Below are 24,667 nucleotides of genomic sequence, written 5' to 3'. Positions count from 1 at the left end.
CAGCTGATACACGCATACCTAATACATATATATACATGTCATTTTTAAATTTTTTTTCCCTTGGCATCGGTATGGAGTAAAACTACCCCAAGCTCCAGCTTTCCTCCCTCCGACGTCGTCGGCGAGAGAGATAGCTCTCTTCCGTGGTTCGAGATGAGATCGCGGCCAATCAGCGCCGTGTTTCCTATTACACATCCGTGCGGACGGCTCGACATCAAAGTGGGGAAGAGAAACACGCGCGCGCAAATTGTGTCCTCTCTCTCTCTCTCTCTCTCTCCCTCCTTCTCTTCTCTCACCCTGCTCGGGATGATGGACCATACCCGAGCTCGGACGAATCGCAGCTTCTGAGAACCGCACCGCCCATCAGCGTTTGCACCGCCCTTCTCTTCGCGTGTGTACGTGTGCTCGTGTACCTGTGTTTGTGCGAGTGAGTCTCTGTGCGATGCAGCATCCCGGCCGGGAGTTACGTTATTGTAGCCGAGGATCGCGCGGATACAAACTCTCTTCTCTCTTCCCGTATACGCGGTGTCATGGTGCGCGTCTCTGTCGTCTCCTCGCATGGCGATTAACTGAGGCATCGCGGCGTTGTTATTACGTATCTCGAATCGTCTACTTGCGCCTCTTTCGATCGTCCGCGATGTCGAGAGGTCGACGGCAACCGTGAACTGATATCGGAGCCGATATCTCCCGCGAACTGTGCGCGGTCCAGGGATCTACGGAGTCGGTCCTCTCGTCTCATCTGCCGAGGAGAAATTATGAAGGTACGTGTGTATATAATGCAAATATAATGATTTTCGCAGAAAATCACGGATGATTGCTTTCAAAGTACCTACTTAATTCAGTGAGACCGGTTGCAGAATCGAGGAAAGAATGATGATAGGATTCGAGAATATATTTATAAGTGCTTCTGTAATTTGTAGATTTTTTATCAATTGTGTAATTTAAATTAGGAATAAATTGATAGATATTTCTCGAATCTTTCATACAATCGCGATTCGACATTATTTAACGAAGAAAAAAAAATGCAGGCAAGTCAAGAAATTTAAATAAGGGAAAAAATCAATAATAACACTGACGTTTACGTAATAGAATAAGCTACGTATAAAAATGTTGAAAAATGATTATAGCCGCAAGGGAAGAAAAATAAAATGTATTAAATGGATAAACGACACATCATCCTGATTTGCGAGAAGGATCGCGAGAGAGATCCTTGTTACATTCCCTGTACACTAACTCGCGACGTACACACACCGGGGATGAATTACGCATCCGGCTGTAGGCAGACGCGTGTATGCAAATGTAAAGCATGCCTACGCGCGAGCGAAACCGTAAATTCGCGTAAGATCACGTCGCGATGACGTCCCACGCCGGGAAGAGGGTCGCGTGAATTGTTGCGCGAAAATAAGGCGACCTTTCACGGGATAGCGCGTCATCCGCGGCGCGTGTGGTCCAGTAAATTGTCGGCGTAAAGCGCGCAAAATGCCGCATCAGCCTGATCCGGAGTTATATAGCTCCGTTTTCTTTTCAAGTCTCGCTGCTCTCTCTCTCTCTCTCTCTCCCTCGCTTCTTTCTCGCCTGTGCAAGACTCGAACGAGATGAATAAGGGAGACGCGGAGGAGAGGAAGAGAGAAAAATGCGAGGCGCAAATCGCGAGACACGCCTCGCTCAAGAGCGGATTTATCACTTAGCTAAAGTTACGCGCGTAGTATAATTCATATATAGCGTAACGTAATTGATATTTCTCATTTTACACCTATAGGCTTCTACCCCTTCTATTCCCGCATTTTCTCTTTTGTCGACATGCAACATTTATTTAGAAGACATTCAGAAAGATTAATATAAATTTATTTAATTTCATAATCAATATAGATTTAAAAATTTATAAATTATTGGAGCGATAAATCGCCGATGTTGTTTATGCATATTTGACAAGTATATATAACTCCGTGAATAAGGCGATAAAACGTGATAATGCGAGCGTGGGCAGAATTTTGATCCAGAAACTTTATATAATTTAAATTTGTTCCTGCTTTTTTAATATTAACGCATCAAGGAAACAATTAATTACTATAGGTATATAGTTAAATTTTTAGATACACTTGAAATTTAGTTGTCATGCCTAAATTGTAGCTATACAAGGTAACTAATATATTTAAACTATAATTTAATACAGAACTCCCCGTTAAATTATAATTAAAAATATTTAGTTACCATAGAGCTAAAATTTAGACATGCGATAACTAAATTTCAAGTGAATATAAGAACATCTAAAATTAAGCTATGATAGAATATTTTTTTATAAATAAATTATCTATATAAAGAAACTCTGAATCATACTTTTAATTTTTCATCTACACAATTAAAACGTTGTATTTATTCTCCGTATATTTCTGTATGTTTAAAAATTTTTATTTGCTTATGTTAGAATAATATAATCTTCTGCAAATTATATATATTATTCTTAAATTTGAAGATAATCATCATAATGATCACTACATTTATAATGATAACAAAATTAATGATAACATGTTTTTTTACATGTAACAACAGATGTTACATGTAACGTACACGTTATATTACCTGTCATATATTCCGTTTTATTATAGCAATGTAACAATTATATATCGGTGTTTGCTGGGGAATGTTTTTAAAATAAACTTATATGCATATATAATAACAAAAATAATGATATATGGATATCGGGGGTGCACGAGATGACATCACGCGAGAGTAGTACGGACTCGCGCACACGTGGGCGCAAACTGCCAACTATTCACTGTCAGAACGCGCGCGAGCGCCATTGTCACGGCTGCTCGACCGTTTTTCTCGGGCAGTCGTCGACTTCGGAGGTCATTCTCGCAAGTAATAAGCGGTCCGAGTTAATCGTGAAACGAATCTCTTCTTTTTCCCCTATCTCCTCGGCGGGACAATGCCTCGGCAACAAACGGCGACGGAGAGACGGCACAGTGGCGACAATGTGGCATGCGAAAACTAAAAATTGGATAGCGATTTAAATGGATTTCGAGTGGTACCCGACCAGTGGATCATCGGCGCCTTCTCGATTGTATATTCGGCAAACGGAGCTTTTTCCATTGTTCCTTTTCTTACGAAGGCGTGAAGAGCTCAGGCTCGTGCCCTCTCTGTTGCGTTTCGGGAAAGCACGAGATATACAAAAAGTCCCTTAAACCATTTATTTTCTCCGATCGCTCTCTCCTGCTCTTCAAGATATATACCCCAAATGTCGGCCACTTTGTCAACTTGTCACCTGGATATACCGTAGAGATGCGAAAGAAACGGGCGAAAGAAACGGTCGAAAGGTTTTCCTCCTTCTCTTCTGCCGATCTCGAGAAAGATCGAAATCGGGGATGCCTCCGCGTTCTTTCTTCACGCTGGAATGTCTCCGCGCATATTTCGTTTTTTTTTTTCGTGTTTAACATCCCTCTAATCGATGGCGGATAAATAGATCAAGTTAAATTTTGCGTGAAAAAAAAGTTAGCGCACATTTTTGACAGAGAGAAAAAAAAACAGGATATTCGCTGGAGAATTTGCACAGTTTGCGTACCTCGAATATTCGTCCATAACTTCATAACTCTCGCGTTCTATGTCTCTCTCCCTTTCTCTTTAATAAATTCCTCTAATGAAAGTCCATGTATGTATGTGTGTGTGTGCGCGCGCGAGCAAATTCTATTAGATAATAACGCCATTTCTCGCATCTCGGGCAGTCTACTACAAAGTGTTCGTTTCTAATTAACGCTCGTGTTCATTAGCGAACCGAAAACGAATTTGCGTTCCGTGCGCCGGAAATTCCCTGTGACGTGTAATTTCAAATTCATCGAATACGCACCCGGTGATCGATTCAAACATTACAGCGTTCGATCACGCAGATCTCTCTGTATTTCGCGAATCGTTTATTCCGTTCGTGTTAAAATGATTTAATTTTTTCTTGTCAATTATTTGAAAATAATTGTCTACATTTGGAATAATAAACATAATAAATTTTTAGATGATCTATATAAATAATTTTTAAAATATTTTTACGAATAATTAAATAATGAGAGAAATGTTTTGAAAAAATAATTAATGATTTTAGAGGTATTTATTTTGATTAATAATTATTTAAAAATTTATTTAAATCTATAGAACATTATTTAACAAATTACAGTATAAAATTAACTATGATAAAGTTAGTGAACGCGCGAAATTTTAAATCTAAAATTCATACGAAAAGTCGAATAAATTGTAAGAAATAAAAAAAGGTATACACATATCACACGATATCAATCGCGTCGGTTGATATTTCGGTTTTCGTGGTAGATCGCATTATGATTATTATATGGACGAATGCATACCTAGAAGAATAGTTTCGCTAGGAAAAGAAATATCGGTTTCAATGGATACAAACGTGACCCGGGCTGAAATTGACACGGAGTCGCAAGGGCCGATAAAGGCGAAAAGCCTGTTGGGGGACCCCTATGGGCCCCCCTGCCGACAGGCTTTCAGCTTTGAAAGTCATACCCCATGGTAGTTGTCTATCGGTCGGAAAAGGGACCGAAATCGAAACCGAAACCACTCGAGAACTATATATGTATAAAAATGAAGGCCTCACGGCCATTCTAAATAGAGGCGTGTACGAGGACTCAATACAAGTATATGGAATATATAAGTTTACCACGGGGTCCTACGAGGTTGTGGCAAAGGTGCTCGAGTGAGAGACGCCTTCCTCCAATAAAGAGTCAATAACATGGTAAAAGTGGGATTACTAGAATAGACGAATCTTTAGATCCGATTATGAGGAACTGCTTATTAGGTAGCCGACTCAGCTGATGCGAAAATTATTATCCTGTCACTTTAAAAAGATAATTTTTTACGATCGGGATGATTAAGAAATTAAAATTTGTGTATATATTTCTTGAGACTATGTATCTCTATATTATATATAAATGGAATTATATTATAAAGATTATATATAAAAATATTGCACATTAAATATACAAAATATATAATTTTATGTATATTTACAAAATGTAATATTTTTTATATATAATTTTATATATAATATTTATTATTGTATATATATAATCAAATATTCAATTATATTAAAATGAAAGAAGATAATTTTAATTTAAGTATAGCGTGCCTCTATTCGAAAATTTATAATTATGGAAGTATCTGAGATCTCCCTTTCTCTCTCTCTCTCTTCACTTTTTGCATCGCTGCAAAATTTTCTTATTCGAAGGCGCATTACATTAGGCTAAAGGATCTAATCCCGCGTTTTACGATGCCGCCTGTGAGAGACTCGGAGTCTCGGAGTTATTATTGTCATCTCTATGACTCTCTCAGCTCGCAAATGCTGTACATGAACGTATATACAAGTGCACATATAAGAACGCCTGATATCTTCTTACTATTCTCTTGCTATTCTAATAAAATAAAATGCGAACGCGGGAATAACGTCTTCTCATCCGGATTGATGTACAGCAGTTTTACGTACGTCCATATAAATCGCGTATAGCAATATCGATATCGTATCTCGCTTTCACTTATCTCCTCGCAACTTTTGTACAAAAAGCGACGTTTATCGGAGAAAATTGCAATAAATTAATTCAACTATTGCAATTGAATATTATATATATAAATGTACAAAATTACAATATTTTACAAATCATTATCTGCATCAGCTCGCGAGAGATATGACGGACTCCTGCATTAATATTCATCTCGTATAGCTCATATTCCGACCGATATCTCACGCGCGCACATCCCTTCTTCTTCTGCGAGATACTGGAAGCAGGGCGTAGTTTCAGTTTGAGAAGTCGTCCGGTAAATGATCCGGTAGGCAGCTGGTCAAGCGAAAAGGCACCCCACCGTGCACCAACGGCACTCGCCTTTTCCTTCAGAGAGTTCCCCATAGAGACAGAGAGAGAAAGAGGGATATGTACGCGCGCACCCCATAACACCTCCTTTTCAATATGGTGACACGCGTGTCCCGTGTCTCTCACCCAAGTGGTTGATACACGTAGCTCGTGTGTAAATGCGTGTTCTCGCCTCGACAACCTCTCACGATCCTAGGTAACGCATATATATATATATATATATATATATACATACAGATGTGTACGCGCACCCTCTGTGCGCGCGCGCGTCCACATATAACACCCCACAACATTCCCCCAAATAAGGGTTCCACGGAGGCCGGGTAACGCCGATGGGACGCGTATAATGGCCGTCCAAGAGCAACCAGTCTCTCGGTCATTATGTTACCGGCCTTGTTACGGGTAAACTCCGGTTGTGTTAACGTCGGCCTCGCAGCCCCTCGTGCAGCGTCATCGGCGAAATGACTCTCGAACGAGGGAGGCGTGTCTCGGTGAATCTGTTTTCGGAATATTCTTTTGACATTCTCGCGCGAAATTTTCATGCGGGCGAACAAATCGGTTTTATACATTTTTGCATGTTTTTTTGTGATGAATTGTCACTATTCATGGATATCTTGCATCGATATCCTTATTATTTTCTCAGGAATTTCTAGAGGAATTCTTTTAAAAATATGTCAAAGTGATCTACCTGAATGAAAAATCTACATTTTTCGCTTGTCCTTTCTTTTGCGACAAATTATTAATGACGACTGAATTATGATTTATGATTTATTATTCTTTTATGTGGAATTTTAGGGAAGATAATTCTTTAGAAAATGTCAAATTGATCTATCGTGACTCTGAATAAAAATATATATATACATTTTTCTGTTATTTTATTTTGAGACAAATTATTATTTTGACAATTGAATCATAATTTATGGATAACTCATATCGAGATTCTTACAGTGGAAAAAAAATTTTGTTGGATTAACAAAAATTCTGTTCGAAAATGGACGAAACGGAATTACTAGTTGAATCTATCAGATTTCCTTTTAATGCAACAAGAATCTACCAGAATTCCTTTTAATGTAGCAAGCATCTTGTTTGTACAACAAATCAGTTTGTTGGTGCAAACAAGATATTTGTTGTATTAAAAGGAATTCTGGTAGATTCAACCAGAATTCCGTTTCATCCATTTTCGAACAGAATTTTTGTTAATCCAACAAAATTTTTTTTTCAGTGTATTAGTTTGTTATGTGGAATTTCTAAAATATTCTTTAAAAACATGAATTAATCTATCGTAAAGCTGAATGAAGAAATCAATTTTTTGCTCGTTTTTTTTATGACAAATCATTACAAATTATCATTTTGACAATTTACGAATATCTTGCATCGAGATTCTTACGTGAAATTTAAGAGAAGAAAATTCCATAAAAAATAAAAAAAATTGATCTATTGTAAATCTGAATAAAAAATATACACAGTTTCTAATTATTTTCGCGCTACGAACTATCATACAATTGCACAATTTACAGACATCTCTTGCACCGAGATTCTCATTATTTTCTTACGTGAAACTTCAGAGAAAAAAATTCCCCCAAAAAAAACCATCAAATCTGTCATGCATCTGAAGCACGTTATTTCTCTCGTTATGTGTGCAGACGGAAGTCGAGGACACGAGCGGCGACGGAGCGTGCGACGGCAGCATCGGCGGATCCAATCTCGCCTGTCCCGAGGGCACCAGCGGCCTGGTCGTCGGCCCGGAAACGTCGCCCAGCGTAATGGAGTGTGGTGGATGCGGCGAACGCGTACGCGAGCGGACAGTCCTGTGCGTGGGCGGACGTTCGTGGCACTCCAGGTGCCTGAGGTGTTGCGCCTGTGCCAGGCCGTTGCACGATCAGCACTCTTGCTTCCTGAGAGGCATGCGGCTCTACTGCAGGCACGACTACGCCCTGTAAGTTTCTACCGTTCGATCGACACCTTAGCTTGAAATAATATTACTCGCATAATTTTTTTAATTGCATGACGATTACATCAGTATACGATCGGTGTGTTCGATGTGTGTCGAAGAAGAGACAGAGAGAGAGAGCGCGAGGGAGAGAAAATATAGCCTGTGCCTCTTTTTGTTCGCGCTGCCGCGCGAATGAATAAGTGGGATATTTTTGTTGCGCGCGAGATGCGCATCGATAGCGATGTAAGACGTATACAGTCGTGGAGATCAAAGTAGACGGAGAACCCGCGGTGACTCGTCGATTGTACGGAAGGCTTCGGGCGAAGTCTGCCCAATGTGTTTATCCAACTGTCAATCAGTTACCTCAGTCACCTGGGTATTGCACCAACCGAACCGTCTGACGTCGGACGTCGCGATATCCGATCGGCTACGCATCTGGCGATGTGCGTCTCTGAAGAGTGTCTTTCAAGTATACCACAAATCCATGCACATTATGTTGCATTTATATTCAACAACATATATCCCTCGCGCAATTGTATAAGCGGGAGAGCAAATCATTTATCGAGATTTTTCTATCATCGCGGAATCAAAGGAGATGTAGGTGTACCGTAGGTTAATTATATAAGAGCGAGTCTCTAAAATCAAGTATTATTTTTTTAAAATCGGATAACTTGGACACACATAACCGGACTCTCTTGGAACGGAGTGTGCGGGAGGTCCGAAGGAATCTGCCGCGTAATTTTTTTGACGTGCTTTCTGCCTGGTAATGCTGCCATATACCATGACCCGGTCGTCGGCAGGATCCCGAATACCCGTCAACAAGGAACCGCCGCCGACAAGGAACTCCGAAAGAATCGGGGAATCATCCTTGTCTTCTCTCGCGCGCGACATAATGGACGAAGCGCAAAAAAAGAAAATAAGCGGAATTTGCGGAAGCAAAGTATAGCGTGTAAAGATGATCACTTAAGATCGCCCTCGTGTCGTCGTTCCTTGTCTCGCATCGACATGTAGTCTTCTCTATTGTGACTACTTCGAGAATCGACGGTGTCATAATCGCGGACGAGTCACTCGAAATTCAAATCCTTCTTTAGGCTTCCGAGGCGTGGGCACCTTTAGCACCGGAACAAGGAATTAGCCACCTCTTCTTCTTAAAGGACAATAGGATTAAGACGGTATCGGATCGCCAGATCGAAGTTTCATCTCGCCGGAGAAGTGTCGCGAGGATCGAATCCGTCTACTCTGCTCCTCGTCTTTGTTTTCAAAGTCTGCATTTAAGAAAATGTACAAGAGATGGAGAATAACGATTTATAGACATCCTCTTCAAGATAAGAAAAAATATAGAATAAAAATAAAATGATTTTATTTAATTATTTCATTATAAAAAATAAAATTTCTTTATTCAATTACACTTTATTAAATAAAGTAATTTTATTTAATTATTTTATTTAATCGTTTTATTAAATAAAAAAAATTATTTTTCATAGAAAATTAGACTCCGAGTGAAAGATGCGATTTATTTACGAACTTATTATTCCGAGCGAGGCACAATATTTTTTCGGCGACAACATTCGCGGAGACAGAGGGTGGCGGCGGGAGATGACCACCGGGGTAGTCGCGTGGCGACCCGCAAGATATTCAAATCGCGCGATGTATCCCGGAGGCGCATCCGTTCCGCGGTAAGAGAGATCGAGGGTATCGGATCGGATGCACTTTCCGTGTTCATGAATATGATAATGAACTAATGAGCCGTCTAGTCGTTGTTTAATTATCGGCCGCGACACTCTCTCGGCCGAGGAGGAACAAGCTGTTGCCATCCTTCGCCACGTTCTCCCGTAGGTGCAAACCTCGGGTCGGGCCATTCATCCGGGCGTGCATGCGTGCGTGCGTGCGTAATGTCCGTGTTCGTAGGCTGCTGGTACACGGCTACTGTTTACTGGGATCGCTCGCACATAAACTCGCGTACATTAACTGCGCGTATGTATTATTCGAGAACCGATCTCTAGGGAGATTTTATTTTTACGAGCACTCTTTATTAAGGATACCCTTTATTAAGGACAGTCTTTATGAAGGATACTCTTTATTAAGGATCGTGCACAAAAGAGTTGACTTCCTACGTGGAATATCGATATACGATGCAATCAACTAATTAACTTAAGGGGATATTGTATATAATTTTCTAGCCGTGCACGCGCAAACCGGGGTTAATTAAAATGCAAGGGTCTTGAATTTTACGTGACGTGCTAAGCGTGTACGGGTTAATACTTATAACAGATACAGAAGGAAAGCACAGAGTCGTGAAGGTGCGTATCTGAAGAAACGATATCTCGCGTTCTCTCGCGCACATCTTTCCCGAAGCTCGTGGAAGGGCGGGAAGAGAAAAGGGAAGGGTAATCGAGAGCCGAAGAAATAAACGGCCGCGAAACACGCGCCACACTGGAGACCACTTGCTCCTCGACACGAATGTCTCTCTTTTCTAGTCCCTTGCCTTCCTTCCTTCTTTCGCTCTCTATTTCTCTCTTTCTGACTATCTTTGCTTCGACCTTCGCCGCATCTTCTGTCTTCTCTCTCCGCGCTCATCCACGAGTTATATTTCGCAGCAGTTATCATTACGCCTCGTACTCGCTCATCGAGTCGACTATATTGGCTAACGTAGGGCGGAATAAATATCGAAACGTCACGATACATATACTCTGACTACGCTTACAAATAATATTCATACCTCTGCAGTTTACACTTATAACACGTGAGTGGTTCCACTTCTCGTGTTTGTAGAGCTTTCGGCGCAAAGTGCGCAAAATGCGGACGCAGCGTGGGCGCCGGAGATTGGGTGAGAAGGGCCAGAGAAAGGGTTTATCATCTGGCTTGCTTCGCGTGCGACGCTTGCTCGCGTCAGCTGTCGACCGGCGAGCAGTTTGCCCTTGTGGACGCCCGATTGCTCTGCAAAGCGCACTATCTCGACGTCGTCGAGGGCAACAATACCTCCTCCGATGGTGAGAAATGTCGCGCGAATACGTCCGAGGTTTTCCCTTTAACCCTTCTGTCGATGCGAAATTTTTTCATCTTTCAATAGATCGATATTTGGATACCAATTGTGTTTGACACATATCAGCTGTTTTTGACACATATCAGCTGTTTTTGACATATTGAACTGCAACGATATTTTTATAGCACTGAATATTTTTCTGTTATGTTTTAGGAGGTTTTTATGAATATTTAATACCCTTGTAATCTGTAATTTGTATTATAGTAAATTGAAAAGGCTCTGATATATAAATAGAAAATCAGACATGAAAAGGACTAATAAGAGCCAGGTGCAACAAACTTGTTTTTAAATGCCCCTTCAATTATTTCGAATGTTTCGGTCCTTCCTTTCACAACACACGGATTTTCTTACTAATTGATATGCTGAGGATGGTCCAAAGGAAGGACCGAAACGGTCAAAATAATTAGAGAGGAATTTACAAACAAGTTTGTTACGCCTAATATCTGCGCCTGGCTCTTATTAACCCTTTTCATATCTGACCTTTGCATTCTGTTTCGGACAAAGAAAAGTTTGAGAGATTTTTAACATTCAAGTTCCTTTCTTTCTCTTTTTATCACTTCATTTTTCACACAAAAAAATAATTTTCTTTGTTTAAAAATTGAGACTTATGGATTATTTTATAAACTTTTTTACAAATTTATAATAATTTTCTGTTACAATATTTTATACTCATGTATCCGTTCATTGACAGAAGGATTAATCAATTTTAAATAAAATCAATTCTTCAAAATCATGTATAATAATCTAAAATTATGAAAACAGAAGTTTTATTGCGTTCCTTCTGTAATTAAAAATAATTTGTCTTATCAAACTTGCATGTTAAACATTCTTTGACCCTGGAATGGATGACAGATGACATTAATCATCCATGTGCACAAAAATTTGCAATTTTAATGAATATAAATTTAAATAATATTCTCATCAAACATATGTGTTTTTATATTTTAATTCTTTTAAAAATAGATGACAGATGTCATCCATGTGACTTTCTGTTTAATAGCGTGACCGCACTCTAGGTTTAAAATAATCGCGATTTGTCAATATTATTAAATAAATATAAATGTGTCACATTCATATAACGATCCTCCTTTGCGCGAATTGAACGAGGTTGATTAAGCTTCGAACGAGACGGATCGCGAATGACGAGAAGGAGAAAAGAGGTACGGTTAATCGCTACTTTCGCAGAAGGCGGTGACTCCGAGAGTGGTCATAAGGGTGGTAACAAGGCGAAGAGGGTCAGGACGACCTTTACCGAGGAGCAGCTCTCCGTTCTACAAGCGAATTTTCAATTGGACAGCAATCCCGACGGCCAGGACCTCGAAAGGATAGCGCACGTAACCGGGCTCAGCAAGAGGGTGACGCAAGTGTGGTTCCAAAATTCGAGGGCGAGGCAGAAGAAACACCTTCACACGGGCAAGATGAAGGGGCAGCACGGTAAGCCATTGTTTATCGCGTGCTAAAACGCATTTCTCCTTATCTCACCTTCCTCCTACTCCCTCTTTCCCTTCAAAAATACAAACGTGTTCAAAAAATTTTGAGATTAATTAGAAGAAAAATGATATATGAATTATATTATATTAATTAATTATATTAGATTATAAAAATTATTAAAGCAATAAAAATATAATATCTGAACACGTCTATCGTTTATCGATGATAATTGTAATTATAAAGTAATTACAAGAGCGTCGAAGACAGGAATTTTTCCAGTGCATCAGTCGCCGCCAAACTCCACCGCGTCGCCCAACGATTTCAGTCGTCACATCAACTTACATCTAACGTACTCGTTTCAACATCAGCAGCAGCATCAGCAGCAACAACAGCCGCAGCTTAGCCCGGCCACGTGTAAGAGTCCCACGGGCTCCATTTATCACAATCACGGTAAGAGAGCTCTAGGTGTTTTGCAACCTCTTACAAAGTGTCTGAGAAGCTCATTCGCGCTTTTTCAAGAAACTCTGTCGCCACGATTGACGACTAATCCATTCGATTAGGAGATTTTCACGTTACGTAATTCACGCGATTTGACTCTCTCTCTCTTTCTTTTTATTCTTCAGGCTCGGAACAGTCGATGGACGAACTCTCCCAAGATTCGATGCTGCTGTCCATGCCGAACGAGGTTTAATGAACGCCGAAAGCATTCGAAACGTGTTGTAAATAAGCACGTACTTTGTTTTAAAAGTGTCAAAGTGATACATAACTCGCGGAGAAGCATCTCGCACAAGCTCAAGTCTTGATATCCGTTTCACTTAAGTCAAAAGTGGAAGTTTACTCGCAGCGCATATTGTATCTCTCGGTGTTAATTCTATCGAAGAATGAATATTCCGTGTTACAACGCGAACAAGAAATCGGCGAACATAAATAGAGGTGTGTATGTGCGCGGGTGTGCGTATGTGTGTGTGTTATGATTTCGTCCTATATGTTATGAATCGATCTCTCTGTCTACCTCTTGGTTGTGTTTGATAATTTTTTGTACTTGATCTCTCTCCTCCTTTCTCCTTCCCTCTCTATAATTTATTAATAGAATAAAAGAGAAGGCGTTTAATATAATTCCATGCTAATTAGGTATATGGAATATAAAATAAAAAACTCTTTTCGAGTTTTCGAATAAGTTCGAAGAACAGTTCTGTTTATATTTTTATTTATTTATTTTTGTTATATATTCCTTTTCGTAAAAATAATTTTTCCAAATAACTTGTCCAATATTTCTCTTTCTTCCCCTCCGCCTTCTATTTTTTCCTCTCGCGTTGGTGCCTGATGATGCAACCAGGAAGGCGACCGCTTCCATGGACGATAAGACGAACGTAGGCGTACAAGAGAGAGAGACGGATGCGCATTTTGATACGTCATCGGAGACGCGGATTCGCGTTGATGGAATCCGACGTTCGCGTTATCCTGTAGCAATGCTTGAAATGAAAGTATCTTTCGTAGTATATCTCGATAGTCACGCGTAAAAAAAAAAGGAACATTTAATATGAATGTACTGTGATGTAAATATTGTAAACTATAAACTCTAAATATATAAATATATATACGATTGCACACGTTGAACAAAAAAAAAAGGAAAGAAGCTCTTTATCTCCCCAGATCATCTCTCTCCTGCGAAATTTTCCCCATACAGTTCCTAATTGTTTTTATTAGCTATATAATTAAATATCAATAAATCTAATTATTTAAAAAATTTCTAGAAAAAATGGAAAAGATGAATAATAGTCGAAGGAGGAATAATTGCAGCAACGGGTCAACAATAAAAAGCGTCTTTATTAATAACAGTACGGTTTAATATTGCAGCGACGAATGTGCGATATTAAATACTCAGTCACGCACATTTCTCTTAAATGTTTCCATATCCATTCCTACTAGAGGAAATATATATATGTACAAAAGCTACAATTTATTTTTATATACAAGATTCGTGCTATATATATATATATATATATATATATATATATATGGATTTAAGAGTATTCACGTCGAAGATTCAAAAAGGACGCAATAGCATCGTTCTGGATTGAATTGTCTCGTCTAAGAAAATTCAATCTACCGTCATAAATACATATAAATTGTTACAAGTTTTTGTAGAATAAATAAGTCTAATCTAAATACGAAAAATTGTACCTTTTATATATCATATATTATCTAATATTATCGCGTTTACTTTACACTTCCTCGGTATATACACAAGCTCGAGAACACAGAATGCTAGATCGCATAGTGCTCTCTCGATTAAAAAAAATTGTTTGCATGCCAAATTAACCTGCTTGATGACAGAATTGGGCCTGCAAGTGATTCGGCGTCGTCGGTGTGAGTGGGGTTAATGGTGTGAGCGGAGTTAATGGACTACCAGGACTCTCGCTGCCATTGCTCGCCTGATAACCACCGAGATAAGCGCCCACGACGTTCACTCCCCCGGGATATAAATCGACGGGATGATGTTGCATCGGTGGCGAATGATGCACTGCAAACACGCGCGAGAAATACGTAGACATCTAAATCTGGAAGAATACAGATCTTCCAGAGGAGGAAAAAGAAGAAACTTACTCTGAGTCTTGATCTTGCCGCTGTGCTTCTTCTGCCTCGCTCGAGAGTTTTGGAACCAGACCTGCGTGACCCTCTTGCTGAGACCGGTGACCTGAGCTATCCTCTCGAGGTCCTGGCCGTCCGGGTTGCTGTCCAGCTGGAAGTTGGCCTGTAGGACCGCCAGCTGTTCCTCGGTGAAGGTCGTCCTCACCCGTTTCGTCTTGCTACCCTTACCTCCGTGCTCGGAGTCGCAGTCCTCGGACGAGGACGTGTTGTTACCCTCGACCACGTCGAGATAGTGGGCCTTGCAGAGCAGTCGGGCGTCCAGAAGGGCGAACTGCTCGCCGGTGGACAGCTGGCGGGAACAAGCGTCGCAGGCGAAGCAGGCCAAGTGGTAGACTCGGTCTTTGGCTCTTCTCACCCAATCTCCGGCGCCCATGCTGCGCCCGCACTTGGCGCATTTTGCCCCGAAAGTTCTGCGAAGGAGGTCCGTCGAAGAGTTAAGGGAATGTTGATTAGGTCTGTTTTATCAATAATTATTATTTTTATTTAACTCTTTATAAGCTATACAGAATGAAAAATCTTTTACTAGAATTAAAGTGTTCATAATAACAAATCTGGGCTATTATATGCCAAGAAAGTTAAATAATTACAGTTTTCTTATCGTTTAGGTCAGGTTGACTCAATACAAAAGACCGACAGAAAAACTATAATTTATTATGTAGTTTTCTTGTTTTCTTTTTATATGCATATGTATAGTAGCCCAGATTTGTTATTATGAATGCTTTAATTCTAGTAAAGGATTTTTCATTCTGTATAGCTAATAAAGAGTTAAATGAAAATAAGATTTGTCGATAAAAGAAACCTAGTCAGCATCCCCTTAACTCTTTTCTCTCTCTCTCTCTTTCTCTGTCTCTCCGAACATCGAGTGTTGGGAAAATTAATTGACGTAATCATCGATCAGAAAGTGTGTTCCGGCCCGATAGCGGAATGCCATTTATCACCCGAGTCACCCATCATTCATCGGTTCACGCGGGGCATTCTCTCTTTTCGGGCCGAGTAAACCTTTCGGGGCCGCTAGAATAGATGCTAATAGATGCTCGCGGGTCTCGGGCATTTTTTAATCGCGCGGAGACACGGGCGAAAAAATATCTATTTTTAGCTCGCTAACGGCACAGGTTTATCCGGGAGACCTCACCGAGAGATAGATAGATAGATAGAGAGAGAGAGAGAGAGCGAGATCGGATTCGGAATCTCTGTCCTCATTAACATATACTACCATTTGAGCCACCCAATGTTTCCTCGACAAGGCGCGGAGTCCCCTCCACGATTTAAGGATCTCGTATCGCGATACGAGAGGTAGATTAGTAACCGAGATTACTTCGATGTCTCAGTTATTCGGCTTCCGTGCTCTCCCGTACAAATGACTCGGTTTCTTTTGAATTTATGCCGACGGAAAATAAGCGGAAGATCTCTAGGAAAAGACGTCTCGAAGAGGAAATAATCACATCGGTAAAAAGCAGAAATAAAAGGAACGTAGAATTTAGCGGATGAGGTTTTATCGTATCATGCGAGAGGGTGAAGCAGAAGAGAGAAAAATGAAGAGGGAGAACCACGAAGAGAGCAAAAGGGGAAGAAGATAAATAAGAGGAGGGCATAGGAATATAAAAATAAAGGAAAAAAGGTGAAAGAGAGAAGACGAAGAAGAAGAAGAAGAAGGAAACGAGAAGCGAGAAGAAGAGCATAGAAGAATGCATCAACGACCGATCGACCACGGCGTTATTGTATGGAAAAATATGGTAAGCTCGTGTGGAGGGATTAGTCTTCGCGTCTGCATAGTCATCGTCGCATGACGCGATGTTTTTGGGGGGATATTACTGGTTATGGTGATCGCGTGTATAAAGGGCACGCCTAGAAGCTAGTTCATACCTCGATCTCGAACGACTTTTCTATGATCTGGCTTGACCGACAACTCTTTAATCCTTCTGTCAATGCATAATTTTTCACCTTTTCATCAATGGATACTCGAATATGCAAAGCAATTTTAAATACAAAAAATATATAAATAAAGAAATATTATAATTATTTAATTAATATAAATTATATAATTAATTATTAATTAATAATTAAAATTCAATTCAATTATATGATTATATAAATATATAAATAAATATTATAATAATTATACATAACTACAATATTAAATATAATTAAATATTGTAATTATATAATTATAAATATTAAAAAACATATCGGAACTTTTTTCGTCTAAAATAAAATAAAATACAAAGGATATCGTTGACAGAAGGGTTGAAGCGTCGAAATAAAGACAAGGATCTCGTCATTTCCAGCTGGTGCATTATTCTTCCGTCTGCATACGATTTCCCCGATTAGAATTTTTCCCTAATTTCGCGTTCAACGAGATATTATTTTCCCAGAGAAAAATAAAAATTTCGCGACGTGAAAAAAAAAGGATTTTCTCACCGATCTCCGAACGAGTGTCATTTCAGGTAAATAGTAGCGCCGTCCTTTCCCATCCCTTTCCATCTTATTCGCGACCCAGGAGAACGAAGGGGAGTTTAACACATATCGTAGAGGATAGAAAGAAGAACGACTGGGGGAATCTCCTGTATATATCCGGCGGCGAGACGAGAACTGGTATTGGGTATCAATAAATCTTCAGGGCCGTACGCGCGCGTCGGCTACCAAACGGCCCCGCCCTAATTTATTCATTTGTTCTTCCACATAGGCGGGCCCTATAAGTCAACGGGGGATTAAGTTAGGCGCTCGCTGAACCCGCGAGCGCGATACGAAGAGCTGCGAAGAAGAAGCTTCTGCCCGGAACCCTCTGATCACGATCGAGGATCGACGTGTACAGTATTATCAGCAGGCATGGGTGTCCGCAGGATTTTTTCCAGGGAGGTGGGCAAATTTATTGTGTTTCTTATATCATTTTTGTTCTTTCTTCATTTTTTTGTTACTTAATTTTCATTTTTTTTTACATTAAATATGTAAATAAATTCCAGTGCGTAAGAGTCAAAAGGAGATCAAATGCTTAATTCTTTTTACTAATTCCAAGGATGAAGTTGATTGTAATAAAACATACAATTGGTACCCGGGTGTCTCTGCATTGAAAAATTATCCTTTGACAGGACTTCAACTTTGCAGCTGAATTATCAGAGGATTGCAATTATATATTAAATTAAGCATAGGTGGAAGAGAGATAACGCAGCGGGGTAGAAAAAGAGGAGAGGACCGACAGGTGGTCCCCACGGCGATTCTTTATTTTGCATCATCCGAATCCGAGGAATCTCTCGAGGAGAAGGAAACCGCTAATAGAGCGATTTTTGCCGCGCCGGACCACGAATCACTTTGACGTCCGGGCTCTTCTTTTTTCGGTCGAAAGCGACGAAAGCGGGAAAAGGATTGGGGGACCTCGGCGTCGAAGGTAGACCCCGCCGAGAGGTCGGGTGAATATTTATTAATTTCAAAGACTGCGCCCTCCCCCTTTTCTCTCCTCGTCCACCTGAAAGGAAGCACCGCGCGACTCGCGCTCAGGACGAAGAAGGAGAGGAAGAACGAGGAGGCTCGAGGATCGCAGCTGGCTTCGGTGCCTTACGAGGCGAATTCCTCAGTCCTCCGGAACACTGACACTAGGCAGTCCCATCTCGAGTGACTCGGCACCCACATACACGTACGGGTATATTTGGTATACGAAGCGCGAAGTAACCCGCTTTTCGGGACATTGATAAATTAACGATGGCCTGTGTGTGTATGCGATAGTCTTTCACGGCCGATGAAATATTAACTATCGCGCGCGACCCTAGAATTTTTTTTTTTTTTTTTTTTTTTTTCAAATTGTAAGAATCGACTTTCGCTTCCAAGACAGCTTGAACAATTTTTCGCAAGCATGATGAAGAGTTATACATATGTAAAAAATAATTTAGCTGATTATTTACTAAGGACAAAATAGCGATAGAGGGACCGAAAGAGCTCCTTAGAGAAGATCTCGCGAATATATGTATAAGTCGGAACTTAATATTTATTTTTTTCCCCGCGCGTTGATCGCGAGACAGTGAGACGTCGAGACGTCAACGTGACTCGCAGCTCGTGCTGTGCGTGAGCATGCGTGATACACGAATGCATGGTGACGTGAATAGCCGTGGCTATACGTGAGGTCCGTGCAGGAGGAAGAGGAGAAAGAAGACGAAGATGCAGACTACATTGGAAGACATTAATCACCCAATGGCGACTCCCTCTCTCTCTTCTTCTCGGACATCCAATATACGCTCTCTTATGTGGATATCTATCTGTAGAAATATCTATCTTTAACCCACGCGCGGCCGAGCCACGTGACTCCGCGGCAGAGACGATTCGCAATCGACGATCCTGTGTGTGCGCTTGTATATTTTATTCGAAGAACAAAAGATCTCTAATGGCTTAACTCGCATATCCAACGTGTATAGCAACGTGACGCGTCTATTCATCATAAGTGCGACGCATGACAATTCTTTCTACGGATCCTCCACGTGCGGCCGCGGTAGCCGGGAAACGTCGTCTTAACGTCGAAACTTTAGGCCGGCTTGATCTCGAATCTCGTATCAGCGGGGCGTCGAAGCCGGATATTATTGGGCTCATCGATAACACACTCGGACTCGTAATCCCATGATCGGAGGAGCAAGTAGCCCGATCTCGAACAGTCACCGTCGCCGGTTAAACGCGATGTTAAGAATACCGAGCGGACCTCGAACGCGATAACCTTTCTGTCAATGAATGGATACCCAGAAAGCAACTTGAACGTCAAAAAGTATGTGGGAATTTGTCTCCGAGCGAAATGAAATACAGAAGTCAGGACAAAAGTGAAAAAAACTAATAAGAGTCAGACGCAGATATTAGACGCGACCTGTTTTTAAAGTTCTCTCTAATTAATTTGAGCATTTTGATCCATTTTTCATATCGTCCTCGGCATATCAATTAGTAAGAAAATCCACGTGTTCTAAAAGGAAAGACCAAAACATTTTAAATAATTAGAAAGGCATTTAAAAACAAGTTCGTTGCGCCTAATATCTGCGTCTGACTTTTACTAGCTTTTTTCACTTGATTTTGCATTTATTGTATATATCAGAACTTTTTTTTTCAATGTATTATAGATTGCAAAATACAAAAGGCCTTATAATATTCATGAAACTTCCTAAAATATAACGAAAAAGTATGTTCAATATTATAAAAAAATTATTTCAGTTCCATGTGTCAAAAACAGCTGATATGTGTCAAATATGCGAACCGTCGATGTGTCAAACGCAATTGGTACCCGGATACCATACACTGACGGAAACGCTGATAGAAAATTATGCATTGACAGGAGGGTGGAATTCCATCGCTTTCGCGATAAACGCGATAACCTTCCCTTCCCCCTCTGTTTCGCGAGGCGTCCGAATGTAAATTCTGCGTAAATGTTTGCACTTACAAGGCGTAATCGTGTCTGCAGTAGAGCCGCATGCCGCGCAGGAAACACGAATGCTGATCGTGCAGGGGCCTGGCACAGGCGCAACACTTTAGGCATCTGGAGTGCCAGCTACGACCACCTACGCATAAAACGGTGCGTTCGCGTACACTCTCTCCGCAGCCGCCGCAATCCATCTCGATAGTGTCGTATCCATTATCGTTGCCGCCCTTCTTCACGACATTGTTGTTATTGCTGGTATTATTATTATTATTATTATTGTTGTTATTGTTGTTCGAGCACAGAACGTCATCTGCGCATTCAGATTCCGTCTCCATCTCGGTCTGTAACAATAATATTTAGAATTTGTATATAATTATAATTTTATCTTATTATTAAGTATTATTATACAACATATTTTTATAGAAAATATGTTGTATAATATTATTGTATAATTATGTATAATTATAAAATAATTCTATTTCTATTTATAATTGTAAAATAAAATTATAAAAATAATTCTAAATTAAAATTAAAATTAATTGGATTAAAATTAAAAATATAATTATAAATTAGATATATATAAATATAATTATTTAGTATAATATTTATATTCGAGCCGACGGACAATCCTAAGACTGCATGGTTTTACGCGCGATCAAAATTTATTTTTTTACAGCTTAAATATTATTCAATTTCATTGAAAACGAGAGATGTGTAAGATGCTGCGTATCGAATCGTATATTCGTACATATAAGAGTCTCGGCCGTATTAAAATCGCATAGATACATCCCGCTGCGATTAATAACAATAATCTCTATACTCTAAAGCGGTGTACTCTTCTTCGTCAATGATACTCTTTTTCCGATATCGATGCCAGAGGGCCGATAGCGCGACGGCGCTCATTGTATCCTGAGATAAAACACGAAGATATCGCTTTTATCAGATCCGCGCGCGATTTTTCTCGCCGTGTCTCCTGTCGCACGCGGCCGTTTATGCAGATCTTCCATATGTAATACTCGATAATATTAATTGGCACGCGAGTAATGTACGAGGATCATATTGTGCACTCTCGCCCCGCGGGAGATGCTCGATCGGATTAATTATCTCCAGCGATTAAGCGGCGTTCTTATTCCGGCGAAATCCGATGCCGATGCAAGTGTAAAAGAGAGATATATTCAGATGATATTTCATCAAAAACTGTAGGAGGAGTGACAAATAGATGGTCTTTCAAGGTGCGCGGAAAATCATCGTAGGTCATCAGCCATCTGACATCTGGGAAAACTCGACAACGACGGCCAATTTCGAGGATTCTTCCGCCTTCTTCCGTCTCCTTCCTCGTCTTCTGTTACCAGTTAGAGAGACCTCTTCGTGTTCTACACTCGGTGTTACCTACGTACCAGTGTAATCATTTCATGTGCACAACTGGACAGCTATTGATTTATGACTCCGCCGAAGGCAAAGCTGAACTTCCCACTCCGTGATTTATGCCTCGTGACTTTTCTCTGTCTCTTCTTTCGCGTGTGGAAACCATACCTTCGTGCATGCACCTTCGCGTATCGCGATTTACCTCGATTTATTAATACCGTCGCGCGCATATACGAGGTGATGAGTTTTAAGTGTCTCGTGCAAAAGCTCTCGAGAGCTCTCGCGGGAGCTCTCCTGCGCGCGAAAGGACATAGACTTGGTCGAGAGGTGATTGGTGAAAAAAAAAAAATCATCGAAACGAGTTACACGCGAGTAACGGCAGGCGATGCGTTAAACATAACGTTCAAACGAACGTTGATCAAGATAGATCTACGCGAATTTCAAGCGTACGAATTAACGCATGAATGATTATACGCGTATAAATATATGTACGATTTAGTAGAAGTAAAGAATGAAGGAATAGATTATTACACGCATATATACGTATACGCATATTTTTCCGAGATGTTAATGAACGAATAACAGGGCAACGCCGATTATTACACAAGAATTTTTATATTATATTATGAAAGTCCTCTCTGGAACAGGCTTGACCCGTGGGATTTTATTGTGCCTGCTCAAATTTATGATCGTTCGACCAAAACCAAACCAATCCTGCACGCCAAGCGATAATTTACGGCAGCCTCGAATTTAATCTGACCCTTTGAAAATGCCCGATTTTTCTACGATCGTTCGTAAATATATTAAGAAAACAATATCGCGTTTATTTGATTCGATTAAAAGCATGACGGATCAATTTTATTAATATATAAGAAATCATTTTAATTTTTCAATTAAAATAATAAATGTGTTATCAAGATAAATAAATAAAATTAATTAAATAATTTAATAAAAATAATTTTCGCGCGCTTATCATTCGTAAAGTACATATTGCATCCACGAAGATGCATAATTCGCGCCACGTGCATACGGTTCCTTTCTTTCTCTATAATTTTTAAGAGAAACTGTAAGAAAAGATTAAGATCTGACAAAACTCCTCCCCACGTGCGAATTCGAACTGACGAGTTCGTTTTTTCGTTCCGTGTTCGTTGTTCGTTTTGGAATCCGCCTTCTGCAATCAGCGAACGGTAAGAAAGAATAATAGGCCCCATTTTTTATTCGTCAACGAGTCGGGGTCGAGAATGTAGATGAGCTGACAAAGTGAGAAATGCGAGGGAAACGAAGCCGGGTTCTTCGGTCCGTCGCGACGCGAAGACTACCGGATATACATCAGTGAACCACCTGACTTCCGTCCTGTCAGTCATCGCTGTTTCGATATTTATATAATAGAACATCTCTCTTTCAACTTAAATTACTCCGGGATATTAATCAAATAGTGATAAATATATCCCTCTTAAATTTAAGCTGTAAAAAAATAAATTACACGCGAAAGATAATAATATTAATTACCGTAGCTAAATAGGAGTATTTCTATATTGCTGGTCTAAAATTAAGTTATCAAATTTTATTATAACTGCGGTGACTAATATTTTTAACCATAATTTAACAAGAAATTTCTTATTAAATTATAGCTTAAAAATATTAGTTAAAATTATTGCTAAAATTTAAGCACGATAATTAAATTTCAGGTGTAATAGGGAAATTAAAATTTAGCTATGGTAACTAATATTTTTTTCCACGCATGTCAATGATATTTCTTTTGATGACATTTCCTCTCGCGAAATAAATATGTCTTCCAAAAATTTTTATAACTTATTATTGAAAGGGAAAAAGGGAAGGAAGAGCGATAAAAACAAAAGAAATATCAAGAAATAATAAAAATATGATAGTTGATATCTAGAATCTTTCTTTTCAAAAATATAAAAAACAGAGACATACCTTCATATTTACACCGCTGTGATAATCCAGAGATACGAAATTACATGCTTTTTCTCTTCTTCATTTCGAGACGATCATCAGGAGTCGATTCGCATCCATCCGCGTTACATCTTACTCTTGCGTAATCCTTCAGTCTTCCTTCGCGTTTTTCGTCGCATCAAGTATATATCTATATATATATACCTATCGCAAAAATACCCTACTAACTTTTGCCCCACAGATGCGCCGCGATGTTTTTCAGTGATCCGACGATGATCTGATCGTGCGTCCCGCGATCATTCGTCATTCGTTTACGCAGATGCGCGGGTGTCCAGGATGCACGGTTCGCAAAGAATCGAACAGCATCCTGCTCGGATCGATGCTAAGAGAAGACTGGTGTACTCGGATACTTCCCCTACCACGTTGCTCGATGGGCGCGATGGGACCGACTCGCATACTCACCCGTGCGTGGGGATGATCCAACACGCAACACTCGTACATTAGTGATAGCTCGACCGACAGAGCTAGCGCGTATATTAATGACAGCAAATTATATCTGTTTTTTTTCGCAGCCTGAATTTTAGGCCTAAAAAATATATTAGAGACGTATACTAATTAATATCGCGAGTTGTGACGTTATTAACATCTGTTAATGGTACCTTATGGTAAAAATTGGTATCCCCATAACAATGGTTGCTACAACAATGACAGATATTCGTTTCCAGGGTGCGATATACCTGGAGAAGGACAGAAATGGGGTATATCAGCGCTATCATAGCGATGCGACAACACACGAATTCGCGATGTGTGCATATGTGTGTGTTCGAGGGGGTTGCAAGATAGGTAGGTGATAATAGACGGTACGGGGAGAGAATCGGGGTCCCTCGAGTTGGGGTGAGCATCTCTCTTATGGAAATAAGCTCCGCCCAACATACCCGCCCATGATGGTCCTCGTAGGAGAAGGTAATGTATATATATGTGTGTGTGTGTGTATGTGTGAGTGAAAAAGGATACACTCTCTCTCTCTCTCTCTCTCCAGTAGAGAGAGGATGGACCAGGGACTGAGAGGAATA

At 40.1% G+C, this 24,667-nt stretch overlaps 2 protein-coding genes across 5 annotated transcripts; one reads left to right on the top strand and one right to left on the bottom strand.

The window, feature by feature from the left end:
- The first annotated feature begins 439 nt into the window (after window positions 1–439).
- Awh (LIM/homeobox protein arrowhead) lies at window positions 440–13,911 on the top strand. Of its 4 annotated transcripts, none has more exons than XM_029318043.2 (6): window positions 440–761; window positions 7,517–7,809; window positions 10,579–10,796; window positions 12,038–12,283; window positions 12,524–12,730; window positions 12,904–13,911. In XM_029318043.2, the coding sequence occupies exons 1-6, from the start codon at window positions 756–758 to the stop codon at window positions 12,969–12,971; spliced, it is 1,038 nt and encodes a 345-aa protein (XP_029173876.1). In that variant the 5' UTR covers window positions 440–755; the 3' UTR covers window positions 12,972–13,911. The 4 variants fall into 4 exon arrangements, with proteins under 4 accessions (XP_029173876.1, XP_029173878.1, XP_029173877.1 ...); XM_029318045.2 differs by having other exon boundaries at window positions 12,035–12,283; window positions 12,560–12,730; XM_029318044.2 differs by having other exon boundaries at window positions 12,035–12,283; window positions 12,548–12,730.
- A 176-nt stretch (window positions 13,912–14,087) lies between these two features.
- Window positions 14,088–24,214, bottom strand: LOC114942646 (LIM/homeobox protein Awh). Its single transcript, XM_029318065.2, has 4 exons — window positions 23,616–24,214; window positions 20,334–20,653; window positions 14,888–15,342; window positions 14,088–14,804 (listed from the first exon to the last, which is right to left on the bottom strand). The coding sequence occupies exons 1-4, from the start codon at window positions 23,619–23,621 to the stop codon at window positions 14,599–14,601; spliced, it is 987 nt and encodes a 328-aa protein (XP_029173898.1). The 5' UTR covers window positions 23,622–24,214; the 3' UTR covers window positions 14,088–14,598.
- Between the last annotated feature and the right edge of the window lie 453 nt (window positions 24,215–24,667).

This window comes from Nylanderia fulva, unplaced genomic scaffold, assembly GCF_048542155.1.
Source record: "Nylanderia fulva isolate GAGA-0341 unplaced genomic scaffold, ASM4854215v1 Scaffold12, whole genome shotgun sequence".
Lineage (NCBI taxonomy): Eukaryota > Metazoa > Arthropoda > Insecta > Hymenoptera > Formicidae > Nylanderia > Nylanderia fulva.
Note: the sequence above shows the minus strand (reverse complement) of the source record. Positions and strands in the feature narration are given on the sequence as shown.